Raw genomic sequence first — 27466 nt, 5'->3', positions numbered from 1 at the left:
AAGACTCTGACATGGTCGAAACTACTCCAAATAAATTGAAGATAAAGCTCTACCTGCTCTTACCTTATTATTCTATAGACACTCATTCATAGAGTTAGTGGACAGTTGTTTAAAAGCTTTATGTTTATGAGACTACATCCTAAGAAAGTGTGTACCGCTATGGCAGGGATGCTCAAGCTGCTTTGCCTGGGGGCCACTTCGGTTACACTTTATAATAAGCATCATTAATTAATGGTAAATGTATTGTTAAATAAACTTTAGTAAAACAAATATTAAGCAATTGTTTGTTGTAAAGTTGCAGCTGATGTTTATAATACTTAATGTTTTAAATGTTTAATGCATACTGTGTAGTTCATCTATAAAAATGATATGGATGCCGTTTATAAAGTTGCAACTGCTGTTGGTAACTTTTACAATTGTTTAATAAATGGTTTATAAAGCATGTCATTGTTAACAGTAAAATAACTGTCACGTCATGGTTTCTGTATCTATCAACATGGACAAATCGTAGCATTATTACATAGAAAACTTTGTTTATAGTATGTTTTCATGTTTTAAATAAATATTTTTAGTTTTTAGAGTAACTGAATTAAAGGGGACTGTTGGGCCATTCTAGTTAATGATGGTTATTATTAAGTTTTACTACTATTTTTGCAAATTGACCGGAGGCCAGTTAATAAACAAATATTATTCATATTTATGAGATGAAACAAATAAACATGAAATGCTCTGTGACTGATCTTTCTTTGAGATTCTTTCATTTAAAATTAACAGACCTATTAACTTAATTAAGATTGTACATGCGTTGACACACTCTCGCCTATTTGACAGCTAGGTCAGACAATTTATTGCATTTATGGCTGCAACTGCCTTTTAGTTGTAAATGCTCTGGTTACATTTGAAAGAACTGATCACCATTTAAGGTATAACCTCTTCTATCATGCACTCATTCTAATGTCGGGGAATGTTTCATAAGCAGAAGCTGGTCCTACCAGGAATAGATTTCTTTTGTTACTAAAATCTTTATCGTAGCATACAAAACTGGAATATCTGTCAGCCAATGGACATTTACTAACTGCGATAAACAAGCAAAACTTCTTAAAATCAAAATATTTTAATTTTGAAAATGGTCAGCAGTTCACCATCACTTATCTACTCACTCATCACTTGCCATCAGGAGGTGCAGGGTTTTACAAGAGGAGAAACAGGCCACTGACAGACCTATACGCACGCTCATTGGTCTGAATACAACATGTATGCAAAAGCAGAGGAGTCTGACCACATCCCCTCAGGTTTAGCCTCCAATCTCCAACAACAACCTGTAAGCAATCAGACAACAGAAGCACAAACTGAAATTTACTTTCCAGACGAAAATTTATTTGATATTTAGATACAATATGTAGACTTAAGGCACACAAAAAGACCTACAGAAAGAAAAGGCACAAAATGTCATACATTCACTACCATGTCCCCTGAATTTCAAAAGCTTATCAGCAACATTTAAAAGCAAAGCTGCTCAGAATTAAATTAAATTAGGATAAGACAGTACAGTTTCTTTGTGAATACGTCCTCTCCTCCATATCGCTGTCTTGACAGATGGTAATCCATTGATTCTCTTTAGCCACTCGGTCCTCTATTCAACAGACAGCAGGAATCATTTCGATAGACTTGGAAACATCAATTACACTGAAGATTCAATTGTCATTCTTAAGCATACAAACCCAGTACAGTACACCAACTGGTTGTCTTATATACTGCGATACAACAGATCAGGTTACATTACAACCACTTCCCCATAATAACTATTACAATATTTCCCCACAGAAGATGATACAGTACGGGGGAAAAGTTAACTGTTTGGGGCAACTGACTAACAATATCACAAAGATCCTCGTGCTGTATTGTTCACCTGAGAAGATTTTTTTTTAATCATGAGAAATATTGCCTCCAAATTTTCCTAGATTACCATTCATGTAAACACATCAGAAATCCATTCACACTCTTTGGACAAGCCAATAACCTATTACTGAGGAAGTGATCACATTCCCTCATACAGTTTACAGAAAATAAAAACATTAGGATCTTTGACCCCAGAGATGTGATTACACCCATGTCTTGAAATGAAAATAGATCTCTAAAAACAAACCCCCAATTCCTCTTGCACAATTTAAGACACCACAAAAAAAAAAAAAAAAAACCCACAAAAAAATAATGAACACCAGTTAGGATCAAATGAGAAAAGTCACCTGTACTATATATGCATGTAACAGTAGTGAGTAACACTGAAGTCCAAAGCCACATGATTCTCAATTGAAGAACGTGCTCTATGGAGTTGAAAAGTCATAAATATGGCAAATCCATCGCCAACTTATCTGAGGAAAAGATGTACATCTGCAGCCCTTTGCAGGAACAACTGTGTTCAGGCTGTTCCGGCTGAAACGTACACATTTGTACTTGCTGAAGGAATTGCACTTGCTCAAGTGTGTGACACATATCAGGAAACACAAAAGGGAAAAAAAAGACTTTGCTCATAAAGCTATGTCTGTCATGATTTATTCCTAACAAGTAGTAGCTAACAGCTAGTGCTAACCTTTAAAAGGTGTCAGGAAAATTGCCAGTCAGAAACACAGGAGGTAGCTAGAGCGATAGCAGGCCACAGAGGTATAATAATAGGCCCAGAGGTCCAGAGATTAAGGCGAGCAATGTGTGGTGCTGGTGTTGACTGGGCACTGGTAAGGCTGTTATGAATCTGTAACCACACCTAGAATGATGCAGAAGAAGAGGGTCTCCCTCAGAGAACCAGATGAGTGAGACAGACCTCTGGGGGTGGGCTGGGTGAGGTGTAGCGAGCAGTGTGGTGCAGTTTGGCTTGTGACAGAGGCTGGAGGGGTGTAGCACCATCTGTGGCTGTTTTTCAGTGCAGTTTTTCTCGGGGGACATCTGTTGGGGAGGTAAATGTTGTTTTGTATGTTATGTGTGAATGTCTGTGGAATAGGCAGTGTGTGGGTTAAAAAAAAAAAAAAAAAAATCAGTGAGCTGTAAACACTTTCAAAGTAACATCCTTTAGCTGAACAAGCTTGCATGGATCTGCCCGGCTTGAGCTTTTAAAGGATCAGTCACCGGGAAGGCATCCACACCTGTGAGTGTGTGTACCTGTGAGGGTGATTTCACATGTTTGTCCTCACGTTCATGATGTATATATGGCACATGCATCCGTGTGTGTCTTTCTATTAAATCTGTATGAGAGTGAGAGTGAGAGTGAATACCTGTACGGGCATGATTGTCAGTGTTAATAAGATGCAGTGCTTTGGGTAAGGTGGGGGCGAGGGGGAAGGATTACAATGGGCCAAGGCGCCAAAGGGTGTTAGTAATCTCATAATGGAGGCTGTGGCAGGAAGGAACATGAGTATGACAAACAGACAGACTCATGCTGGGGAATGCAAACCACATAGCCTCAGTGTGTACAGTTAAAACCGAGGAGGAGACAAAGGGAGGTCAGATGGGGCATCTTGAGAGGAATGTTTTGGGGATAACAAAGAAAGGGAAATCAAAATAATACAGAGGACATATTTGGTCCAACACCTGCCACCGTGGAATCAAGCCAATTAATTTGCTTTTGTAAAAAAAAATGTCTACTGCGAGAAGCTCCTCTTCTTATCTCTCCAGAAGTTCAGGTAAAAATGGCACCAAAGGAGCCCTCTTAGTCTCCATCGCTGCTGTCATCATGGGTGTTTAAAATCCTTTGCTTTTTCATGCGTCTGCAGCACTGGTTCCTCGTAAATTAGCCTCTTTGCGAAGCTGCGGGAAAACAGAGGAAAATAAACACTGTGTTAGATTTATGTAAGCTTAACAGGTGGGAGCAGGTTTAGTGGATGCTTGCATTGAAGGGAAATGTTCATGAATGGTTGCTGGTTCATTTTTATTCACCATGTGTAAGTTTCAATCCTTGCATCACAAACCATTAAAATTACAACAAATTTCCTGAAATAGTTAGCCTTTCCTTAAAAATCTGCTCCAACCGTCTTTATCAAGCCCCTTGTTTGTCTTCTGGGTAGATAAAAGCATCACTTTCAAATTCTCCCACCCAGAGGCTGATGGCTTTGGAAAGTCAATTAGTGGTAGAATCTGATAGCCGAACACCTTAATGGAACAGTTCAAACTAACAGTGGCTCTAAACAGAGGAATAGACAGATCTGATGAAATGGCATGAGGATTCACCCTCCCACTTCTCCATCCTTTTTCCCCATCCTCCCTCCCTTTTTTCTCAATCACAGCACAGACTTCTTCTCAACTGCAGAATTCCATTTGTATGTTAATGAGGAAAAAGGAGCCATCTTGAAGCCACCCCCTCCTCCTCCTTTTCTTGCCCTTTCCTCCACTCATGCCTCCCACTTCTACACCAACAGCACCCGACCAGTATGTTCATAGAAAGTGTAGTAGACCAGTGCAGTCTTGTAAAGAACCTGAATGGTAGTGTCTGTATGCAGGATTTGGCCAACACCATCACACTGTGCTGTCCCATACAGTTCAACTGTGACCCTGCTGACCCTCGCGCCCAGAGGTTCAGGCCTTGTCATTCTCCTCACCACAGCCGTCTTTGATGGCACCCGCCTGTTTACTTACTCCAAGGGAAAATGGGAAACACATGCCGAATTGGGCGAGATGTGAGAGAGGGGAGCGCTAAGCACAAAACGCTGTATGTTGGTAGTAAGCCAGGAATGTTTGAGTCTGGCCCACTTTGGCCAGTCCGGCCCGAATTCCTCCTTTTTTCTCCTTGTACGGCCAAGAGCTCCCAGACTGACATTTAGAGTCGTTCCAAGAGCAAACCAGTGGTAAGGTTTTACAGAGAATGTGATTCACAGAAATTAAAGGCTGTGATTTAAAGAACGGCTGTTTGTCTTCTCTGCCTGGTATTCCTCTATGGGGAGGCTCTGGAGTGCAGGTACTGGTCTTGAGCAGACCTTCTGTGCATGTTTTCAACTGCTGGCCACCTCTTAAAAAATAGCATGTGTGATTCTGAGAAAAGTTTGCCCAGATGTCTGGATAAAGCCACAGGAGTGTGTACATATACACTACACAACACAACACACACACACACACACACACACACACACACGTTAAGAGATTTTAGCAAAATGGTTAACGACCTAGCACATTCGTCATATTTCTCTGAAATCTGGTGTTATTGATTAACTATCAAAGAGTGGTGTTGCCAGTTTGGACTGTCTTGGGTCGCACTGTGCAGGGTTAAATGGACTTTAACGAGCAGAGAGGATTTGGGCGGGTTAACCATGAGTTGGGCAGGTTTTTTTAAAAAAAAAAAAAAATACAAAAAAATCATAAATTGTATTCATTAATATAGTGAACACTGGAATTGTTTAATTATCATTTCATATTGAAAAATTGTGAGAAACCATAACACTCTTGATATTGTTTATGAATTAATTTGTATTATTCTTTTATAGAAAACATTTAAGTGTTTTCGGGTTTTTTTAAATTTGGGTGGATTTTGAACATTTATTGAGCTGGAAAGCATCAAACCAATCTGGCAACACTGCCTAACAGTGAACTATGGACTTGCATGTGAAAGCATAGACACACGTGCACAATTAGACAGTGGGCGAAACCCCTTTGACAACACCAAACAGTGAAGAGTGAAAGCAGCATAGGTGTGCATCAACACAGAAACCCGACAGCAAGCAGGGAAAGCATGTTAGAGTCTGGCCTCTACCAGGGAGAACTTACACAGCAATGCTCAGGCCTACAGCTGGCCTGGCTACTAGTCTGAAGCCTTTGTACCTTGCAAAGAGCCCTTTCTACGCATCTAGACAAAAAGTGGAAATACAGTAAATCACAGAAAGATTAGGAAGCCTGTGGGGGGAGCCTCAGACTATGTAAACATTGGAAAATTAGTTGTTTTTTTTGTTTGTTTGTTTTTTTTAAATGAGTTTGTTTCTATGCACCCCACAAATCATTATGAAATACAATCTTGGTCAAGGAAGTCATATGGAGAATTCAGAATGTTGTAATACATCACTCATCAATTTAGCATGCTTCTCTATGTTGAAAATGTGCAGGACAAATGTGTCATCAGCGGAGCAGAATAAGAAGCAGCAGACAAAAGCACACCATAAAAAAAGGTGGAAATTATGCCTGATATTAGTGGTAGTGCAGGAGTGGTAAATAAGCAAAGCTATGGTTTTACACAATGTATTTTAAAGGACTAGATGATACATTTACAATGGAGAGAATATCAGAAGGACTGTGCTAAATCTCATCTGGCAAAAATGACTACTCATGCTGTAAACTGCAATACTGAAACTAAAACAATGATTGGTTAAATGGCTGTTCATCTCTGTTCTGCTAAATTCAGAGACTTTAGAGTTAATTTATGCTGCCATAAAAATATATTTTGGAAGTATACTTTTAGTTATGGGCAATTTTTACATATGCACTCACATCGGCAAGCTCCTTCTGTGTCTCTTCCTCCTTCCGCCGGATATCATCCATTGTCAGATCCACCCACTTATCAATCATACAGAAGAGCTGGCGGTGGAAGTTAGTGAAGATCCTCTTTTCTTGCTGAGGGAGACAAATATATTCTTGTTAGGGCTGAGTGATATTATTTGAATCGATATCACAATATTAATAAGAATGTTTGAAAAAAAAAATAAAAAGTTCACATTAGGGAAAAGGTATGCAAAATTAGATAACACTGTTAAATGCACTGAACCGCGCTCCACTGGTATAATCACCCACAACTAAACTTTCAGTAACTCACAAATTTGCTGTTCATCATTAAATATTTGAAAAACAAGAACAAGATATCATCATGATACAAAAACAGTAGCACTGAATTGTCACCCAACACTAATCTTGATCAGTCACCAGTACTGCTGAACGGCTGAATACAACTCATGGGACAAGACAGAGAAGTTAAACTGTAAATCTATCACTAACATCATGGATGAGGTTCTCCACTCTTTTCTGCAGGCCCCACCACTTGAAGTTGACTGTGACCAGCTTGTAGGCACACATCCTGTTCTGGGAGTTCACCAGCTCTTTCTGTTAGGAGAAGAACAGCAAAAGAATGACAAGACTTACAACCCATCACTTTTTGAAGCGCAGTGTCAGAATAAATAACATAGTAAAAACTTGACAGAAACTTTCCAATGACAAAATAATCGTAAAAACAGCAGAAGGCTGAGAGAATATTATTTTAGACTAATCTTGGCTGCATTCAAAGCTAAAAATGATTAATACATAATGCTTTGGGTATGGAGCTTGCTGAAATAATTATCAATATGAAGATGTGCTGTGCACAGATAAAAGTGCCCTAATCTACAACACACTTTCTAAATCCATCCGCTGCTTGCACTCTGCCTCCCTCTGAAGAAGAGAAGAAAAGGAGGAGGGGGGTTGGGGCAGAGCAAAGTGGATAAACTCCAGATGAAGGGACCATTTCTCTGCCTCCGCCCTGACAGCGACACCGTTCCCGACAGGCATGCCTTTGTGGCCACGGAAGGCAGATAAAACGGTGCTCGCGAAGCGATAAGGGCGTCGCGGTGCAAAGCTGGTTACATTATTAACACCTAGGACCTGCTCACCCCCAGAACACACATACTCTCCCTCCGAGAACACCTGTTTAATTAATCACTTCATTCTGGCTCGGCATTCCAAGAGAAAATGCCACAGACCCGCCTCAATCACCCTCATCCCACTGCCGTTTGATGCCACGATCACGGAGGAGAGCGAGAGAGGGGAAATGAGAAACATTTCTAAATTTGCAGTGGGTTTAGAAAAGTTGTCATCGCTAAAGGAGAACTTCACATGAAACGGATTCTACATCAAAACACTTACGGTGACATTTCTTCTCTCCCTCTCTGTGCCCCACTCAAAGGAGCAGAAGTTTTCAGAAATACAAAGGGTACCGATATGCAAGCATGTGTGCATGCAGAGATAGACAAGAGTTTTATTGCTCTGAGAAGCTGGCAGAAATTGTGCCTCTGTTGTCAAATAACTACTTTTTTTTTTTTCACCTTTCAAAAACAGTCTTTTTCCATGTCCACAGCGGACGGGAAAGTGATCTAATTAAAAACACAAAATAAAAAGTTGTGCTTCTTTATTCATACTTTTTAAAGCTGTTTGGCTGCCTTTGTTCTGTGAAAATTCTTGAAGCAGAGGAAAGTTTCCCATGGTGAACTTTGAGGGCTCCACAGCAGAATAGAAATCCTCAGTGCTCCATCAGTGAGCAGGACCCATTTGTGAGGCTGCAGGGTGCTGCAGGGTACGGCAGGGGTGAGAGGGAAAAGCAACAAAACTCCTGAAAAAGTTTCTTTGTGTGGATGAGCTACGTCTTATTGACTTCCCATCAAAAGTACATCAGTCTTTATACAGAATTACTGCTCGTCAAAATTCAGAATCAATGTCCATTCACAGTCTCCTTCCCGTTTCTGTTGTCGTCGTTGTCTGTCCCACAGAGTCTGGCAGACGCAGCTCAGAATAAAACCTTTATCTGACCTGGTGACTAGAAATTTCTATTACATCCAATTAGAGCTGAGAAAGAGGTGATTTGTCTTCATCAGATTGCAGCCTTACAGTTCTGCAGACCCCACTCCAGCCTTCATCCAGACCTGCACTCTCCAGTACACAGAGCTATTCTCATTATTACAGGTGATTGCGCTAGTGTGGAAAAGAAATAGCTACAAATTGATCCAAATTAAATAAAAATGATCACTACTACATTTGACATGATATTGGTTACAGTTCACTCGTGTTTGTCAATCCTACAGCCGTGGGTCTATGAGAATTGGTCTCCATGATCCTTGCACGTCTGGACACTGCCGTTTCTCTCCATTCTTGAGCTCAAAATTACAAAAAAGGGATCATGTCTGAAAAGCATTTTTTTCAAATCCAGCCACAGATTCTTGATTGGATTGAGGTCTGGTCTCTGACTCTAGAAATGCCTGAAAACAAAAATGTTGATGTCCTAGATTTTGGGGGCTGTTGCCTTGCTGGTTAATAAATCTTTTCCCAGGCAGTTCTCTTGCAGAGGTCAGCAGGTTTTCCACAAGGATTTTTCTGTCTTTTACTGTATTCATTTTGTCCTCTTATCTTCATAAGCTTTCTGAGGCCTGCTGCAGAGGAGCAGCTTCACAGCATTATGGTACCACCACCAAACTCCACACAAAAAGCTCCATTTCTGTTCTCAGACCACTGAACCACTATGTTTGGGAGTCGTCTGCATACATTCTGGCAGCACTATCCAACATGGGTTCTTCATGTGTTTGTCTTCAACAGTGGCTTTTTGTCTGTTGTGGGTTTCTCCGCTAATTGTTGTATGCATAGTGTCTCCCATCCCTGCCATTGTACCCTGCAGCTTGTTCAGAGTTGGCATAGACCTCTCTTTGGGGAGGACAGTCTGCTTTAGAAAGATTTACAGATGTTCCATATTCTTTTCATTTTATTATGACCTCTCTTTATTTCTTCGGTGCCTTGGAAATATTCTGCACAGAATTATTCAGGGCCTGGTGAAATTAGAGGATAGAGTCTGGTATACAGGGCCAAACACATGTTGAATTTCTGTTCAGACGGCTGTGACAATAGCTGCTATTTGTGTGTGAATGTCATATATACATATTATTTCCACATGAGTATTACCTTCCAGTTGGGCCCAAGGGGTCCTCTGCCGGTCTTAGCTGACTTGAAACGAGCAGGGTCCTCAGATTCCTTGTAGTCCTACAGCGAGAACAATTTATATAATGAATACAATACATAAAATGTAGCTGAAAACTGTTCAACAAGCTGAAGTAATCTGTATTACAAACTTAAATGGTCATTCATGAATACTGCTACAAGTTGAATTGAGCAATTAAGAAGTGTATTATGATAATATATAGACATAATTATTATCATCATCATAAAAAAAAAATAAAAAAAAGCACTACAGACAGAAAAGTTTCACGTGACTATAACATTCAGAATTTGTGGTGTGGAGGCATCGGACCGAAACCTATTATTATTATTATCATTTTTTAAACAACTGTGTTGGTAACTGTAAGTGCAGCTAAACTTCTATAAATCCAAAAACAATGCTTAATCAATAACCCTGTTCAACAAACATTAAACATGGAGAAAAGCGATATTTCAATTGTTACAAACAACTGAAATTTAAGTGGTCTGTTTGGCTTCATTTGCCATTTGGGCCATCTTAAAATCTGGCAAAAGTAAACTCAGCTGCTGATTGAGACAAACCAGCCCCTCCCTCCTCCCTCTAATGGAACCTGCAGGCAGTGAACCACAGCAAATGAACTAGGCTACGTAAAGCGGAATTTCATTAGAGGATGACGCGACGTAGGCTACGTGGCCACGTTAAGTGTGGATGTGGAAGTAAGCAGAGGCTAGAGGTAGACAAACCAGGACCAAAATGGAGAGAGGTCTTCAGAAATTACTTTTAATAGGGCAAGTTGTAATTGTTCTTGCATGTCAGCTAGCACTGGCCACGTTGCACGCTGTCCGGAGACGAAGAAATGCAATGATTATAATGCACGCAGCAGATCGGCCATGTGAGTTGAATGTTCGCTACGCTTGAGTTTATTCAGCAAATATGCTCTGTTTTTGCGAATTAGAGGAAGTTTTTTCCAATTTTGCCGTTTCCATAAAATATCTAATGCGATATTCTTCAAAATGCACATAATATGCTTTACTGAAACACAGCTACTGACACTTAAAGGCCAAAGATACCACCCTTATTCTTCAAAACCTGCCACTCCCTGGAGATAATGTCACACAGCAAAACCAAAATACAACTCAGGCTTAAGTGGCTCGGAGATGCAAGACCATCTATGGGGCGTCGAGTCCACCTGCAGAATCTGTTTAATTAGTGTGACATTGCTGCTAGTTTACATAAGTGAGTTTGATTGCATTTACCTGCTGATAAGAGCTTATGATGCAGCACAGTCAAATGTATGTGTGTGTGCTTAAGTGCAACTGTTCCAGCTGCTACAGCACTCCAAACATACAGAAAAATACTGAACAATACCGAGCACATATGTCAGGCACGACAAACATGACAAAGTTGACTTCATTAATCATGCAAGAAAAATAGAAATACAAATAAATGAAATGGCTTTAAAATACCAACAGCTCAAGGGCCCAGCAATTTTAAATAAATCATGATGCGCCTGCAGCTAAAAAGCTACTTTTCAGGGCTATCGGCCAACAGGAGGGTGCCAAACGTGTGGAAAAAGATAGAAACCCATACACACACACAATAATTTGGCTGTTTTAATGCTGAGGGCTCCGTCACTATAACAATACACTGTGCTGCACTAATGAGGTCTGTGAATCGATATGCCGTGGTAGAAGAAAAGGACCTACTCCTCAAGTAAAAGAGGGTGTGTTAGAGTGCGAGTGTGTTTGTGTCGTGTGTGTGTGAGTGTGTGTTTGTCTAGTTCCGGCATACGAAGCACTGTGAGCCTTAATTACACTAACAAACTCATCTTTGCTGGCGGTACGCCCCAGGCCCTGCAGCCATGCCTGAGGCTGAGGGCTGATAGGGTCCTCAGACACAACGCACTCCTCCAGCAAGGCAAACACCTCCGCCTCGTTAACCAACCACCGCAAACAAACACGTACACACACACACAAACCAATGCCTCTCAGCCAAATAGCCACACATACACACAGAGCCACAGTGAAATGAGGCAATGTGATGTCAAATAACAGCAATAATGTGCAACATCTTCAAATGAGATTTCAGAGACCAAATGTAGTATTAAAACCTCACATTTAGATTCTGACATATTATTGGGGAAATATTAGGCTTCTCAATAGTGTGAATAGCTTTTGGTGTTTGATGTTTATGTCAAATGTACTTCCAAATGATGGATAATTTACATTTACTTAAAACATAATGAAATGATTAAATGCATCTACTCTGTGTAATGTGATCACGGTTAGGAAAATGCCAGTTCTTTCCATCAACTGTCAGCAAAAAGATAGGCGTTTCTTGATTTTTTTCATCTTCTGGTAATACAGTTTATTAAAATATATTTTCAGTCTTGGAACCACTAGGTTATACTAAACCTGTTCTGGTAAATACAAGATGTACCTAGAAGCAATCTAACAATAAGTCATAAAAGAATATTCCACATGCTCTGTTCTAGTGAAGCAAAAAGGTGGACAGCACTGGAACAAGTGGTCAATTAATCAGTCAGCTGATTAACAGTTTAGTATTAAAAACATTTGTAATACCGCCAACTTATTGAAGATGAACATTACTGGATCACAACTTCTCTGATGTGTTGGTTAGCATATTTCTCCATTTTCAAATAAATACAATCAATGTTTCTTTTTTTTCATAATTCCTCAAAAAAAAAAAAAAAAAAAAAAAAAAAAAAAACCCAATTGCAATTGGATGACATCACCCTAGCTCCGGGAAATTTGTGAAACGCTTTTGCATAATAACCAATCAACGCAGACATGATTGAATGACGATATGTTAAATATGAATAATTTAAAATGTGACGTGATGTTTGAGTAATTCTGTTACAATTTATCTATACTAAAAAAAATGTCTTGTTGTCCCAGCTTTACTTGCAACACACTACTTATGTAATTACTGACACCAAAATAGCTGTCTTTAAAAGATAATTACTTTCAGAGAAACATCAGTGAAATGATTACTGCTAGAAAAAAATAATTTATCAATAACAGCCATTTGAACGTTCCTTGTGTGAAGTGTGATTGTCTATGTAATGATCAGACTTGTCCACATGAAGGCGCCAAACTATTTTTATCTTGCACTGGAGAGGTGCCAGAAGAGTTTCTACTTACAGCAGCGGACACTTGACTTCTGTCTGCAATGTCAATGGGCACAACAGCTACATCCTTCCACGTGGCACTGTCCAATTTGTGCACCTAAACAACCCAACAAAATAAAAAAAAATAAAAAACAGTCAGAAGAGCATATAAACTCAAATCTGATGTCAAAGTGGATATTAGCTTACTTACATTTTCTATTGTTCCGAGGTCCGGTTTGTGCCATGTCTCAATTTTAATGATGAAGTTGTCTTTCATGTACTCGTTCTGGAGAAGACAGAGTCAGGATAGGATTATACAGAAATGAGTAGAGAGCATAAATTAAGTATACTGAAAGATCTCAAACATAGCTAAAGAAATAATTTGATAATTTACAAAAAAAAAAAACAACAAAAACATTAAAAAGGCTACATACCGTCACAACTGGATCAAGGTTAGGCATGAAAACGAGAAAGAAAACACAATTATTTTATACACACATAAAAACAGACACTATAAATTCACACCAACAGAAAATACACAGCCATGATGCAAGTAACACATGTTTATTTAACCAGGAAGTGGAGTAAGGGTTTCAGGGTAAAGCAAAGGTAAAGCAACATCGGGAGGGGGACTCACTGGTTCTGCAGTAGGGATAGGCATTCCAGGCTTTTTCATGGAATTCAAGGGAATTTGCAGGAGCTAGTCGTCTTAAAAACGCTGGGACCTTACTGTGGGCAAAACAGGGTGGCAATTGATAGATGTAAGGGGAGAAAGGGAGAAGACAAATTGTCTTAGTTATCAGAGGTTCAAGAAGAAAGATTGTGCAGGCGTAAAATGTACAACTTAAAATGCTTCACAACAAAAGATAAGACAATGCTGCCCCTGCCTGGTAGCCCAGTGCTATTACACTGTAGTTATGGGATGAAATGATAATGAAAAAGGTCACAAAAGGAAAAAAAAAAAAAAAAATGTACATACTTTGCTATGTGGTAGATTTTGTGGGTGTACTGTCCTTTCTCGCCATTTTCTTCATAGGGCTCGTTCACCAGTACCTCAATGCCATCACCACCACCGGTCTCATTTTTACTTGCTTCAGCCACTGAGAACAGCTGTCCCACTTGATACTGGAACACAAATAATACAACATTTAACACAAAAACTTACAGTATAACCAGGAAAAAAAAAAAAAAAAGTACTTTCAGTACTGTTCTTTACCTCTCTGTGAGGTACTTGAGTATTTCCTTTTTCTGCTACTTTATACTTCCTCTCCACTACATTTATTTAACAACTTTAGTAACTAGCTACTTTGTAGTTTCAGATTATTCAGTGTTTAAAGGCTATTAATTGTGACATATTACCAATCAGATATCGTTGTGGGCGGGACATTGTGTGAGAGGATGTTGCATCAGAGCCAAAGTAGTACATTCAAATCGGTTTATTTTATCAGCAATCTGACAGAAAAATACCTGATACCAATAATTGGAAAATGGTGTATATCGGCTCCAATCTGTCTACCCTTAGATACAAACCAATAATTTTATATTTTTGTAGATCCTAACCTGTAGTTCATGCAAACCTGTAGGTAAGAAAGGCTAAGATGCAGTGAGCAAAAATGTATAATTTAATATTTCATAGCTCAAACAAGATTTGTTGTGTTAAAACTTGACTTCCCTCAGAACCCTTGTGGAACATGTGCTGCAAGTTCTGCAAGTCCTTCCTTTAAAACTGTAACAAAAAAAACCCAAAACACCCACACCTGCAGCGTCATATTGGCTCATGTTTGACTTTCAAGTCCAATGGGCTGCACTGTTCTTTTCTTCTTCTGTGTTTATTAATGGTTTGCAAAACAACTTTCAAGGTGCAAAAAGCCACCTACTGTATTAGGGTTTATAAATGCTGCGCTTGTTGAGTCAAATAAGGAAGTTGGCTTCATATTATCGGCTAGATTTCACCGATAATGATAAATAACTGATAATATAAATTTCCCAACATCAGTCTGATATATTAGCGGGCTAACCTATTCCAAACGTGTGTTGTGAGCACTTCACAACTTTCCCAGTCGTTTGTTGTTGTTTTGTCATTGTCAATGTTCTCTTCTTTGCATTTTATCTTACCTTTTGGCTTGTGACACCGTAAAATGAGGCAATGTCTACCTCATCACAGGTGTCCAGACATGACATATGAGCAGTTCAGCCAATAAATAAATAAATCTTTCCGCTTGATCCACTGCTGGTTTACAGCCCTGTGGCTTACACTAATGCTATAAATAATTATGGAGACACTGCAGTCAGTTATCATTTGACTTGTCTTTTAAAATTGAGCAAATCAGCTAACATAAACTTGTTATTGTCCTACTGTCCCTAATAGATTGCAGATTTATATAATATGCCAAGAGAAAAATGACTGCAGAATGCAATAGTCAAATAAGCAGCTTGGATCAGACCATTGGTGTGGGAGCAGAGGTCATTTTCCAATCATGCTGATGTCTTTTCACAATAACACACAGAAGAGCAGCCATAACCTGGACTGTTTATTTGCATTTTCAAACTTAAATAATCTCATGTTGTTTGAACAATGGACTGTGCAACCAAAAGATTGATGTTTGTTAATATTTTAACTACCAGAGCTCTTTTAAGTGTTACTCCCCCAAAGAGTCACTTATTTTTTTTTTAATTATTTGGAATAAGCTTTAAAATGCAGCACTAGCTGCCGAGAGAATTTACCACCATATAGGGCAGCAGGGGATTGATGACATAAGCCCTTAAATACACAAGGAACAAATTGTGCTCTTGTAAAAGCAAGCACAAGAATTACAAATTGAGCTTTTTGGATAAGACTGTGTTGCCTTAACTTAAGATAGTGGTGTATTCCTTATTCTCTGCTTTAACTCTTTGTGAATACAGTGATTATTTTTAAGAACAGTGCATTACAGAGACTTGCTGTAATTCCTATAAAACCATCACCGTGTGACCCATTTCAAGCTCAAATAAGGATTTCAGGTTCTACTGCATGAGAGACTAACAGAAAGAATTTCTTCGTCTTTCACATCCTCTGCACTTACTGGCATAGGTCCTCTATGCCAGATCCTGTCACTAGACTCAAGCTTAGTTTGTTGTCATTTATAACGAGAAAAGAGAAAGGTGAAAAGTACAAGATATCCCTTAGAACCAAGAATCTCTAAAATGAAAATAAAGCTGTTTCAATAGCGACTCAGTGTGTCTATAAAATAAAGATGCCATAAACTGATTACTCACCTCCTCGACAGTACAGGGTAAAACCACACGGCTGCAAAAGAGAAAGAAGTGTGGTTACATTCACACAACACATGTTCCTAAAAAAAGACATAAATAAGCCAGAAGAACTACAATTAAACTTTTAAGTTTTTTTTAAGCTTACTTCAAAAATAGCTCGGCACTTGGTAGTGAACACGTAGTAACACCAATCAACTCAATTTACTCAGTTTGGACCACTGTCCAAATTTTTTTAATATATTAATTAAGAAGTTATCAAGTCTTCACACATGAAGGAAAAATGAGCCACTGCAGAAGAAGCATGCATGCTCCATCATGGCATTAGAAATAACTTCCCCAATGCACAGAAATGTCCTCACTGCTAAAGGACAGGAAGCAAGTCGCTGTCACTCTTTGCCGCCTGCGACACACTGCTGAGAGCAGCAAGATGAGAGGGACGGATCACTAGACCAAAATGGAATTGACAGAGCTGAGATTGGAGATGGTCGAGAGATGAAGAAAACTAAAAAAGGTACAGCTGTTTATTACATAAGACGCCCAAAAATTGAAGACAGTATTTCCTGTTTGGATGGTAAAAGTATGCTGCAACTTTTGTCTTCAATTCAACAGACTTCTACTTCAGGGTGTGGCAGGCTGTGCCCAAAGCAATTGCATCATTTATGAACATGAAGCCGCTGTCATCGACCACTAACTACACAGTGCAAGAGGGGGAAAAAAAGTAAGCAGAGGAAGTTCTCTTAAAGCAGAAATCCCAACCAAGGATGAAGTCTACCCTGATCTATCAACACTTTACATTTGCACTTCAATGCTGATGAGAATTTGCATTTTGTCCAGATTTAACACTATTCAATTAACAAGTCTCAACTCTAACAACTCTTAAGAAAGGCTTTGTGATGAGTGACGTTGACTTTCAATATAGGTCAGGTGTGAGGATGGTAGGATATGAGATTTTAAATTGCAGATTGCGAGAAAACCACTGAGGACAAGTTGATCATGGTGAATTTCCATTATCAGGATCCTGTGAAATGCAAAAATCGTAAATGTTCCTTATTTTCTTTTTGTAATTTCCACATAGAGCCTGAATCTTTCCACTCATTCCAAAATCCTAAACCTGTCACCACGGCTGAAGGCTCTGCTTGCCCTTGTATGCCCCACAAATACAAGTAAATCAGATTTGTGGAAATACTGTTTTCAAATAAAAGAATGCCAGGGAGGTGCGCAACATTCATTTATCCTTTATTCATACAGAGGGACCTTATGATTTGGGATTTTCTTATTTAAGATGGTTTGTTTTTTTGCGCTAAAACACCTGTTAACTAAAAAGATGCATGTCCCATTCGTGATGCAATAAAAATGTTGGTCTCTTACATATTTCAAGAGTTGTAAGCATATTTGGAAGATCAAAAGGTGTGATGTGTTACAGTGCACGGATGTCATTTTGGAAGTTTATAGTTAAACTATAAAATATTCTGTCTCGGTTACAGTACATATCTTGTGTGTTTGATGTGTTTTGATAAACACACCATGGGCTATTGCAAAAACCGTGTGGGTATTGGCTGATATATCGATATCGGAATTTTTTCTTCCATAATATCGGAATTGGCATTGGTCCCAAATTTCAAGTATCCGTCTGGTTCTAGGTTTTGCAGCTCTAATCTGTATTTGTGAGAGTTTCTGATTTTGTAGGGTGCAGAATCCACATCCATCCATGCACCCACCACTACTAAATCTGTGGACTTATAGTTTTAGTATCCACAATTACAAATAATTTCCTAGATAACATGTAAAAGAAATGAAAAAGACAGTTATGTAGCTATAGGAAGGTATAGTTTAATGCTTATACTGTCAAACATTATGAAAAGGCATCAACCAAATCTGGGATTAGTTGTAAAACCTTGCAGCTCTTCATAAAGTTTGCCGTTATTTGCTTGCAGTGTAATCTAGCATTCAAGTTTATTATAAAGCTCCTGTTTGGGTTTCACTACCGAACAATTTCTAATCTCATTTAATGTATTAGACTGGTGTTAGCGTGCTACAGGACTTTAGCTTTAATGAGTTAATGTCATTCAAACATAAGACACTGAACAGAAGTCTCACATTTAAGAGGGCAAAGCCACCGATGAAACCAAAACAAACTTGACAAAAGTTTTCAGAAGTCCAGTGGAAATCTAACATTAGTCAGACATGTTTCTGTGTAGAAATACGAAGAATTTCCTGCTCCAGTTTGACGTATTTTCCTGATGAATAACATAATGGATTTAATGACAACATGAGGATCTGTTGACGCAGGTTCATGACTCACACAGCTAACTGCTAGCTAACGTAACCTAGGTACTACTACCGCAAGCAAAGTAGGCTAGTTGATAGAAACTGCTTGGTTTGGCAAGAAGAAACCGGCGAAATTCGCCTGTTAATCAACTTGTGTTATCTTGAATAAGATTAACTGGCGCCGCAACGAGCTGATGTGTCAATGTTGTAAAGACAACATTAGCAGCGCTAGCTGACAACCCATTCATGTTGCACTGTTATGTTAGCTAGCATTAGCAAGCGGTGAGCTAATTCGTAGCTCAAGTTAGTAAAAGTTTTACAGCTTAAACGCGCAAATGCCGGACCTTTAGGTTTTAAACGCGTGTCACAACCCACAGCCTGAAGTGTTTAAAAGCCGACTTCTGAATAAGAACATACGGGAATAACAGCAGCAGCTGTCACAGAGCCGCACCGCTGTCAGAGCTGGTAGGCCAGAGACGTTCCTGAGCAATCCCACCCATCCCTCGTGTGTCTGACACCACACAACATGAAAAGTTTTCGTTAGTGTCCAGCCAGCGACTAAACTGCCCTGCCTGACTGAATCCGTTGTGAAGCATTGCAGTGGCTTCAAATACATCAAAAACGAACAGTTCAGACACTTACTACTCCTTGATGATGACCATGGTAGCTCGCTCCTTTCGGTTGTACTGGCACTGCCCAGCTACTGTTAATTGCTGCCGAGTGCTGACGTCTTGAACCACTGTGAGCGGCGCGTGGTCCCTCCCCAGTGAGCGGTGATTTGCGGAAGAGGGCAGGGCCGGACCTACTAATTAGTATTAACCAATACAATCTCTTCCTGGTGGCTTTTAACCCGCCTCTTGTACACCTGGCCTGATCAACGGCCCGTACAATTATAATGCCCTTGTCAACAGCACCAGTCAGTCAGTGCATCACATTAAAACCAGTTATTGAGGTGTGGCATCATTTCAGAAGTATTTAAAGGTAAGAATATGGGAATAGGCAGCAGTATATTCACAAGGGCAACTGCTAGCTGTGCAGTTAGCAGTCCAGACTGGGAGTTTAGAGCACAGTGGAAGTGTTGGTGTTTACACTGCTAACACTAGAGCTTTGGACCAGGATGGGCCAGGACTAGCCAGTTAGCATGCTAACTTCAGCATATCTCTGCAACATGCATAACTAATATTCTTACATACTGCATTTAAGAAAATCCCATCCATAATAATGATTTGTGTGCAGTTTTGTTACCTGTTGTATGGTTTGGAGCCCACTTGCTTGGTCTAACAACATTGCATATCTAATGTAATCTGCTGTATATCTCTTATAGAATTGCCTCAAAGCATTTTTTGCTGTGACCTACTTATGTGGACATTAATTTTGCGCAGCTCAACTAAAGTACGATTTTTCTGTCTCAGATCTATATGTCTGTATAAAAGTTAGGAATACAAGAAAGCAAACATGATGTTTTTTTTATTGAAACAGTTTACTGATAAATGACAGATGAGTTGTCATGAAAGTTTCATGTTTAATCTCAAAAAATCATGGGCTAAAAAGTCATACATGGTACTTAACATTGAATAGCAAGAGAATCCATGCTTCGGAGCAGACACTCAATTCACAAAGAAATCAGGCAAAATGCCCTTTTGATTTCAATAAAAAATATTAAATCTTTTTTTCCACTCTATCCATCTTTACATGGTACAGGTATGTTCACTTTTAATAATATAAAAACGCTTAATACTGATTGTGAAACACTGGAATTAATTTACAAAACATAATAATAATTATTATAATATTAATAACAATAACAAACAATAATAACAATAACCATTAAATTTAAAAACAAAACAAAAAATTGAATGGAGGAAATCAGTCATAGCTGTTGCATCTTGGCCCACACAAACAGCAAAGTTTTGGGGAAAAATACCAAATGGCATTTACATCTACCTGACACACAGTTACACACAAACACAGTATCAGGTCGTTGAGTATTTCTCATTGCCATTTACAGTGTTATGGGCACAAAGACAAGACAATCTCTAAAGCCTTCATGTGCCTCTGCAGGATCACACTCACTGACCAATCAAATCCTTCTCACTGTCACTCAAGCTTGGGGGACCAATAGCGGTCCTCAGAAAGTGCCCTACTCCTCCAGCGCACAGGATAGCAAATGATAGATTAAAGTATAGGACTGTTTGAAATGTCTCAGCATTTAGAGGAAGGGAAAAATCTCCCAGGCGACAGGAACTTGTATCCGTTGCCAGCAGGTAGTCGGATAGAACGAGCACCAGGGCTACTGCTTGTAGAAATAGTAGGTGATGGGGCCACTTTTCTGGGGTTGGAGCAGTGGTGTCCATTAGAAGAGTTCTTAGTACCCCTATCTAGTGACTGCAGCCCCAGCTCCCGCAGCTCCAGGCTGTCTTGGGTGTCATTAGGGGAGCAATGACGTGGAGAGAGGTTGAGAAGGCTCAGTACATCCCTACTGGCAGAAGCGAGGGGTCCAGGAGCGCCGTGGACAGCTCTGACTGGTCCTAGATGTTGCTGTTGCTGGGCTGCAGCATTAGCCCAAAAGGTCTTCAGATTGTGGATAGCTTGGACTTTTTCATCAATGACCCCTCTTCTTAGTCGGTCCAAGTCTGGGGTATCAGCCGATGTAGAGCAGGCAGAGCCTGTCGAGGAGTAGGACAGGGCAGGGGATGGAGCGCTACCAGACGGGGACTGATGACCAGAACTGGGAGACACATTACTCGGGGAACGAGAGATGTGGCCGCTGTATGGGGAGCTTGGGTACTTTAATTTGAACTGTGCGTGACTGTCCAGAGTGGGTGAAGGATGGCTGCCCTCCTTTTGGGAAGACTCAGAGACTGCAGGACTGTTGTAGCCAGAACTTACTTTCTGCAGTGAAGAGGAACGGGAGGGGGGTTTGGGCCTTGGGGAAGATTGAGCTCGGCCACTGGCACTGCTGTTAGGACGGCTGAATGCGCTTGTTTCAGAGGAACGGAAGGCGCTGCTCCGAGCTGTACTTCCTCCAGCTGTCCCACCCTCTGCCCCAGCCCGCTGAAGACTACCCACAGCTCGCAGATGGCTCTGAGTCTCCTCCAGAATCTTCTGGGCCAGCTCCTGAGGATCCAGAGGGACAGTTTTTTCTTCCTGAGACTTGACAGTACTGTCCGTCTCAGTGCTGGACTGGTCAGATTCACCTGTATCTGAGCTGCTCACCTTACCCACCTTCTGGAATGGAGAGTTTGGGCTGGGCACCAGGCATGTTTTGACAGGGGATGTGGGGGTGCTGACACTGCCCCTTGATGATACTGATACAGTGTAGCCTCTCCCTGCTCCTGTGCCAGACCCACCAACACTGCCCCTTCCTCCACGGTGGTGGCGCTGGCTGTGGCCTGGTGGCAGTGGCAGAGAGTCACAGTGACTTCCCAGCGGCTCGCTGCTGATTATGGAAAAGCCCTCGTATTCCTCCTCATCCCCGCGGGCTCCTGCCACTGCTGCAGCAGCCCCATGAGGAGAAGAGCGACTACGGGGAACATGAGGGTGTTTGTGGATAGAATAGTGTGCTGTGGCCCCACTGCGTTGCCGATGACTAAGGAAATCACAGTCTGACTTGGAAGCAAAACTCATGGAGGATGCTACAGAGCTGAGGCTATAGACAGAGATCGCATCTGATGCCTGACTGTCCAGGCAAGGAGGAGAGAAGGGGAGGCTTGAGTATCCCATCGGCAGGGGGTTGGACACAGACTGGGCTGAAGCTAAAGACTCAAGGGAAGATGAGCTGTCAAGGCTGAGACGCTTGGGCAGTTCTGTGGAGTCTGAAGAAAGAGAAGAAGAGACAAGGAAAATATGTGACACCAGACTCAGACAACAGGAATGCTAAAAAGGTTAATTGCAAATAAGTATACTTACCAAACAGCGCCAGTAGAGACTGGAGAGCAAAGTGCAAGGTGCGGCGGTTGGCTAGCTTGCCTGTCTTTAGCACTACTTCTTCTTGGCCGACCTCACATAAATCAAATCCTGCGAACACACAAAAAGGGCAACAGTTGTAATTTTATAAAAAATGTGTCTGTCACTCCACAGGAACACATATATGCAGGATGGGTGGGAGGTTGGAAAGGACAAGGATCTTGTTGACTCACCAAGAGCAGCCAGAAATTCATGGCATCCTGGCAGTCTCCATAGCTGCACACTAATGGACACCTGAATGGGCAGGAGGGAGAAATCCTGTTCTTTCTCCCCTGTCTGAAGTTGGACTAGCACCTGGTGGAGCTGGAGAAGAAGAGAGAGAAGACACATAGGGAAAAGAGGCTGTGGTTAGGAATAAGTACCAGAAAACAATAAACTAATAAATTCTACTGGAGATGGTTCAAATTAATTTGCGCGATCAAACTATTTCTGTTCTTCTATTGGAACTTAAATCATCCAGTCATCATTGCTTGAAATGAATATTTCATCTTCCTAAAACAATGGCAACCACATCTTATGGAACTACTGTTTGAGTCATATGAATGACTATTAGTGAAGCAGAGCTGAAAGGGTCTCGACTTTGTGGGACTTACACGTGGCCTGGGAGCACACTTTGCCTGTTTTGTTTCAGGATTAATTGGCTTGGAACAGAGAAACCTTTGTCAACATGACGTAACTGTGCTGGTAATGAAACCACGCATCGTCTCCTCACCTCACTCTTCATGATTAAGAGAGGTTTTACATTATAGCTTTATCCCTTCTACCACCATGAAATGTTCCTCTGACCGGTAGTGAACCAGTGTTCTGAATCCTTAAATACTCAAAATCCCTATGATCTGACAGCAGGAACTAGCAATGGAAAATTATTAACACAGCAAGTATTTGCTCAGCTACACATTATGCACGCAAATGCTAAACAGCATGAAAACAATAAAAGTGATTATTAAACGGTCATGCAGCTTCTACAGAATGAGGAGGTGTTTTAGAACATTTAGCAGGATAGAGAGTGGAGAGTAGAGGAACAGGGTAGAATGGGATGGAGCCCAGGTAGGTGAAGGCACACTTACCATTGCTACCATATTTTTAACAGCCTTCAGACCGCAGGTTAGGGGCAGGGGAGAGAGAAAAGGTTTTAATTGCATGCACACAGGCCATTCACAAAGGGTACAAGGGTTCAGGTCAACAAGAAGGATAACAACAACAAGTGTTTAATATGTTAAAGACTGTGATGCAATCAGAATACATAGATTAGGTGGAGCATGTTTCATGCTCTGTGCATTGAGACCAGTATTAGCAGCATGAGACAACATAAACTGCTTATCAGCTACTAACTGGATATTCTTTCACTGTAAGCACGTGATAGCCACATGTTACACATAAACAGGGATAAACCTCTGAAGTGTAAGATTAATTCTCTGGTGTCATGAGCTTGGGTGCAAGAGAACAGACTGAAGTTAAGACGTTGTACTTGTAGGACTGCTAGTTCGACTTCCATGCAGCATTTCAGTGCAGATTAAGCTGCAGCCTGAATAGCCGGTGTGTTAGAGTGTATCCAGTTCTGACATAACTCAGTTATGCAATAGTATATCCCCGACATTCACTTCTAGGGAGAACCTCATGGTACAAATGCATCTGAAAGCGTCTAAAAAAAAGACTGCCTCCATAGTTCTTAAGACTAAATAAGTGCATTGTTATTTGTCATTTGAGCCAAAGAACCATTTCTATTCGGTGCTTTAGATTTACAAATCAAGCAGCATTTGTTCAGAGCTGCAGGGGCCTACCCGGTTGATGAGCTGCTCTCCTGCCTCTGAAGCTGTGATGAGTTTGCACAAAGCCTGGAGAGCTGGCGGCGGCAGACCTGAGGGATGGGATCAAAGGAAGTTCCTCATTATTCATACGCGAGGCACGTTCTTTATACCTCAAACTAAGAAGCACTATGACTAAATAGGTGATGTACGGAGTGATATGAAATGTTACAAACACAAAGGACATTACTGGCTTTGTTGTATGTGAAAAACAATGTCAACAAAATCACATAAACACATGACCACCAAATCAGTAAAACACTGGACATCATGGTAAAAGAGATTCTGAGTCTAATTAAACTGTGATGTAGAGCTTGTCTCATGTGCATACCCAGTAGTGATTGTAAAGTGGTGCTGCACTGCTGGAGCCTGTCCCCTGGATCAGCAGTGGGAAAGAAGACAGCAGCAGGGATACCAGGGCCGGCAGAGTCAAGACGGAAGCCCACAGCTGTCAGCAGGGCCTGCCAGCCAGGGACACCCCCCACCTTGTTCTCCACACTTTGCTGGGATGTATACATAGAATTACGCTGGCCGTTCTGTATCCTCTGAAGAGATTTCTCCACCTGCAAGGACCAGGAGGAGCAGCATCAGTATTTTTGTGTGTCTTGGGTTGTAATATTTCCTTGTGCGTGTGTGTCAATGTCTCACCAGGTGGAGTAACACTCTCAGAGCATCACGCGCCCGATCTGGATACTGTAGAATCTCTGCCAAAGCTTGGCCAATGAGGGAAGATGGGCTGTTGAGCTTGACATCATTGCCAATCAGCATGTATCCTGCACAGAAAAAAAAGCAATAAAAGAGATCCATTACAAGGTCATCTTTTTTGATTATCACAATGTAGAATTCACACATAAGTGAATAACATCTCTAACCTGCCCAGTTGGAGGGGTGTGAGTACTGCTTGCTGCTCTGCACAGTCTTCATGGCATCTGCCAGTGCTGCACTGGCCTTGGTCCCGTTAAGCAGGGCAGTGTAGAAGGCATGGACAAAAACTTTGGAGGCTGCAACAGGGACAGGCCACAAGGACACGAGAGTACACTGAGCACCAGCAGCCAGGAAGGCTCTAGTCAATCCCACGACACCGTCTGCTGTCACTTTGCTGCTGGACTCCTGGTACGACCTGTAGCACAATAACACACAGGCGAATAATTGAATTAGGAAGTTATAAAGTATTTAATGGCATAATATTTCAAGCATTATTTGCTTTTATCATCTTCCTAGGCATCTAAACCTCTTCAGCTACATTACATTTTCTTTTTTAGTACTGTTCACTACATAATACTTTAATGTCTATAAAACAATCCTTAATCCACATCCTACAGTCCTATTTTTTTTAATACCAAATTACTATCCATAACTAATCAACCTAGAGACCACTATTTAAACCAACCAACGTACCCCAGCACCACCAGCTTGACAGGCAGCCTCAGGTCCAATATATCAGCAGCTGTGAGCAGGAACTCCTGCAGGGGCGGGCTGTCACAGAGGCTCTCCACGTCGCTGCTGTCATCCTGCATGTGAAGAGACTCCGGGATGGTGTAGCTGCTTCCTATGGAGCCCTTCCTGCCTCGACCACTGCTTCCTCCCCTCCCCCCTGCACCTCTCCCCACTGTTCCGACTCCAACACTGGCACTCGCCCCACCGGGAACGCTCTCTGGGTTTGGGGTGAGCACCAGAGCCGCCAATTTCCAGGAAATGTGTGTGGCGAAGTGGGCACACTCTGCCTGTGTGAGGGCACTCATCACCCTTTCCTTGGTGGCAGCAGAGCCAGACAGGGGTTGGCAGCCCAGCAGCTCAGCCACCATTTGTGCCTCCTCCTCTGCAGAAGACATTGGTCCCCACAGCCAGCGGTCCATCACAGGCGAGGGCAGTCTTGGGTTCCCCACCACTGCTGCCATTGAGACACCACCACATGGAGCTGGTCCAGGGCGCCGGGAGTGACCCTAAGAGAAGAAGAAGGTTATGTTATAGATCTTCAATCTAAGGACAACAGCTCAGTCATTTTTAAAGACTTCATTAGGTCTTGATGTTGTGGCTATAAAAGTTTTTATAGGAATTTCAAATAGAAGTATGGCTTTTTTTCAGTCATGAATGAGAAGCCCAACCTTTGCATTTGATCCAAGGCCATGGATGGAGGGAACAGCGATGAGGCTGAAGCGCTCATACAGGTATTCATTGGAGGAGCTTCCTTTCAGCAGGGCGAAGGGGATGAGGTATAGTTCTCCCTCCAGCACCATCACCAGTTGTCTGTGTCTGCCAACAGGCCCACTGGAGTGCATTAAGCCCTGTCAGACAAAAGAAAATGCACAATACAAAATAATGTTCAATCTGTAGTGCTGCTGATTTCTAGTTGTCATAATTGCATTTTCTGTTATGCTCTACACACCAATAATCAGGCAATGATCCATAGAGGTAGTACTCACCCCCTCCATAGGTGCTATGAGCAAATCATAAAGTGCTCGAAGTGGAGGCTTTCCCAGGTTGCTGGAGCGACGGGACAGGGAAGAGTTACCATCTTTGGCAGGTGACATGGTGTTACTGAACAGGCTGGTCATACTCTGGCAACTCCTGCACAAACACAACAGAAAATAATGCCGTTTTCATTTTTTACTTCATATGTTTATGCTGCAGACCCAAGACAGTTTTAGGCTGTTTGCCACATCATGCATTTACAGTAAGCTCCAAAAAAATATGCATGGACAACAGCTTTTTTTGTTTTTTTTTCTTTATGTTACAAAATGACCTTCCTTCCACCTGATCTACAGACATTCAAGATATAATGGTCCACCATGTTTTAGTCCCCATGAGTGTCCTTGAGTCAATACCACTATCAGTTCTAATCTGATATTATTCTACCTAACAACAGGGTACATTTATCTTAAATAGAAAACCATGGTTGCTCTGCAGTGTTGGAATGTAACTCAGTACATTTATTTGAAAACTTTCATTTTCTGTTGCTTTAAACTAGCACACCTAGTTTTGGAGGCACTTTCTGGAGGTTATTTTTGCTCCACTACATTAATTTAATAACGTTTATGTTTCATGTTTAATCTCATGCTGCATCAGAGCCAAAGACAACACATATTTAAATTAATTAATTTCATTTTTTATCGGATAAACAAGCAATCATGCCAGGAAATTACTTTTGATACTTAAATACATTTAATATCTGATACTTTAAGACTTAAGTACTATTTGTATGGGTGACTTTCACTTTTACCAAAGTAATATTTTAACACGATATCTTTACTTTTTCTGGAGTATGACATTTAGTTACTTTATACAACACTGTTGCTTTGTAATCTCAAGGTCAACAGAGGGTTTTAATTTTTTTAAATAAAATTTGCTGCTTTTCTTTTTAATTTCTGATAG

The 27466-nt window shown here is 40.9% G+C and overlaps 2 protein-coding genes across 3 annotated transcripts in view; both read right to left on the bottom strand.

Annotated features, from left to right (window-relative positions):
* Positions 1-1350: 1350 nt before the first annotated feature.
* Positions 1351-19038, bottom strand: LOC140995810 (phosphatidylinositol transfer protein beta isoform-like). The gene is made up of 11 exons (XM_073465919.1): positions 18966-19038; positions 16059-16089; positions 13783-13928; positions 13441-13532; positions 13238-13245; positions 13015-13089; positions 12838-12921; positions 9661-9738; positions 6961-7065; positions 6460-6582; positions 1351-3798 (listed from the first exon to the last, which is right to left on the bottom strand). Exons 1-11 carry the CDS (start codon positions 18983-18985, stop codon positions 3751-3753), a joined length of 810 nt encoding a protein of 269 aa, XP_073322020.1. The 5' UTR covers positions 18986-19038; the 3' UTR covers positions 1351-3750.
* Positions 19039-19773: 735 nt separating this feature from the next.
* LOC140995808 (tetratricopeptide repeat protein 28-like) overlaps positions 19774-27466 on the bottom strand; it is a 202408-nt gene continuing 194715 nt past the window's right edge. For both annotated transcript variants that reach the window (XM_073465917.1, XM_073465918.1), the window contains 11 exons: positions 26518-26662; positions 26200-26379; positions 25493-26037; positions 24967-25214; positions 24743-24867; positions 24426-24657; positions 24071-24147; positions 23357-23380; positions 22463-22592; positions 22233-22340; positions 19774-22138 (listed from right to left, as the gene is read on the bottom strand). In XM_073465917.1, coding sequence (XP_073322018.1) covers positions 20526-22138; positions 22233-22340; positions 22463-22592; positions 23357-23380; positions 24071-24147; positions 24426-24657; positions 24743-24867; positions 24967-25214; positions 25493-26037; positions 26200-26379; positions 26518-26662 — 3427 coding nt within the window. In that variant the 3' untranslated portion in view covers positions 19774-20525. The remainder of the gene's footprint in view (positions 22139-22232; positions 22341-22462; positions 22593-23356; positions 23381-24070; positions 24148-24425; positions 24658-24742; positions 24868-24966; positions 25215-25492; positions 26038-26199; positions 26380-26517; positions 26663-27466) is intronic.

Source organism: Pagrus major, chromosome 5 (genome assembly GCF_040436345.1).
Source record: "Pagrus major chromosome 5, Pma_NU_1.0".
Lineage (NCBI taxonomy): Eukaryota > Metazoa > Chordata > Actinopteri > Spariformes > Sparidae > Pagrus > Pagrus major.
This window is presented reverse-complemented; position numbering and strand designations above follow the sequence as displayed.

Bases quoted from the DNA above. Each gene is read 5' to 3' on its own strand.
- LOC140995810 (XM_073465919.1), bottom strand. From the start codon at position 18,985: ATGGTCATCATCAAGGAGTA. The intron at 13,929-16,058 runs GTGAGTAATCAG...TTTGTGTTCCAG, and splicing joins TACCCTGTACTGTCGAGGAG to TATCAAGTGGGACAGCTGTT. The intron at 6,583-6,960 runs GTTAGTGATAGA...TGTCTCCCTCAG, and splicing joins TGGAGAACCTCATCCATGAT to CAAGAAAAGAGGATCTTCAC.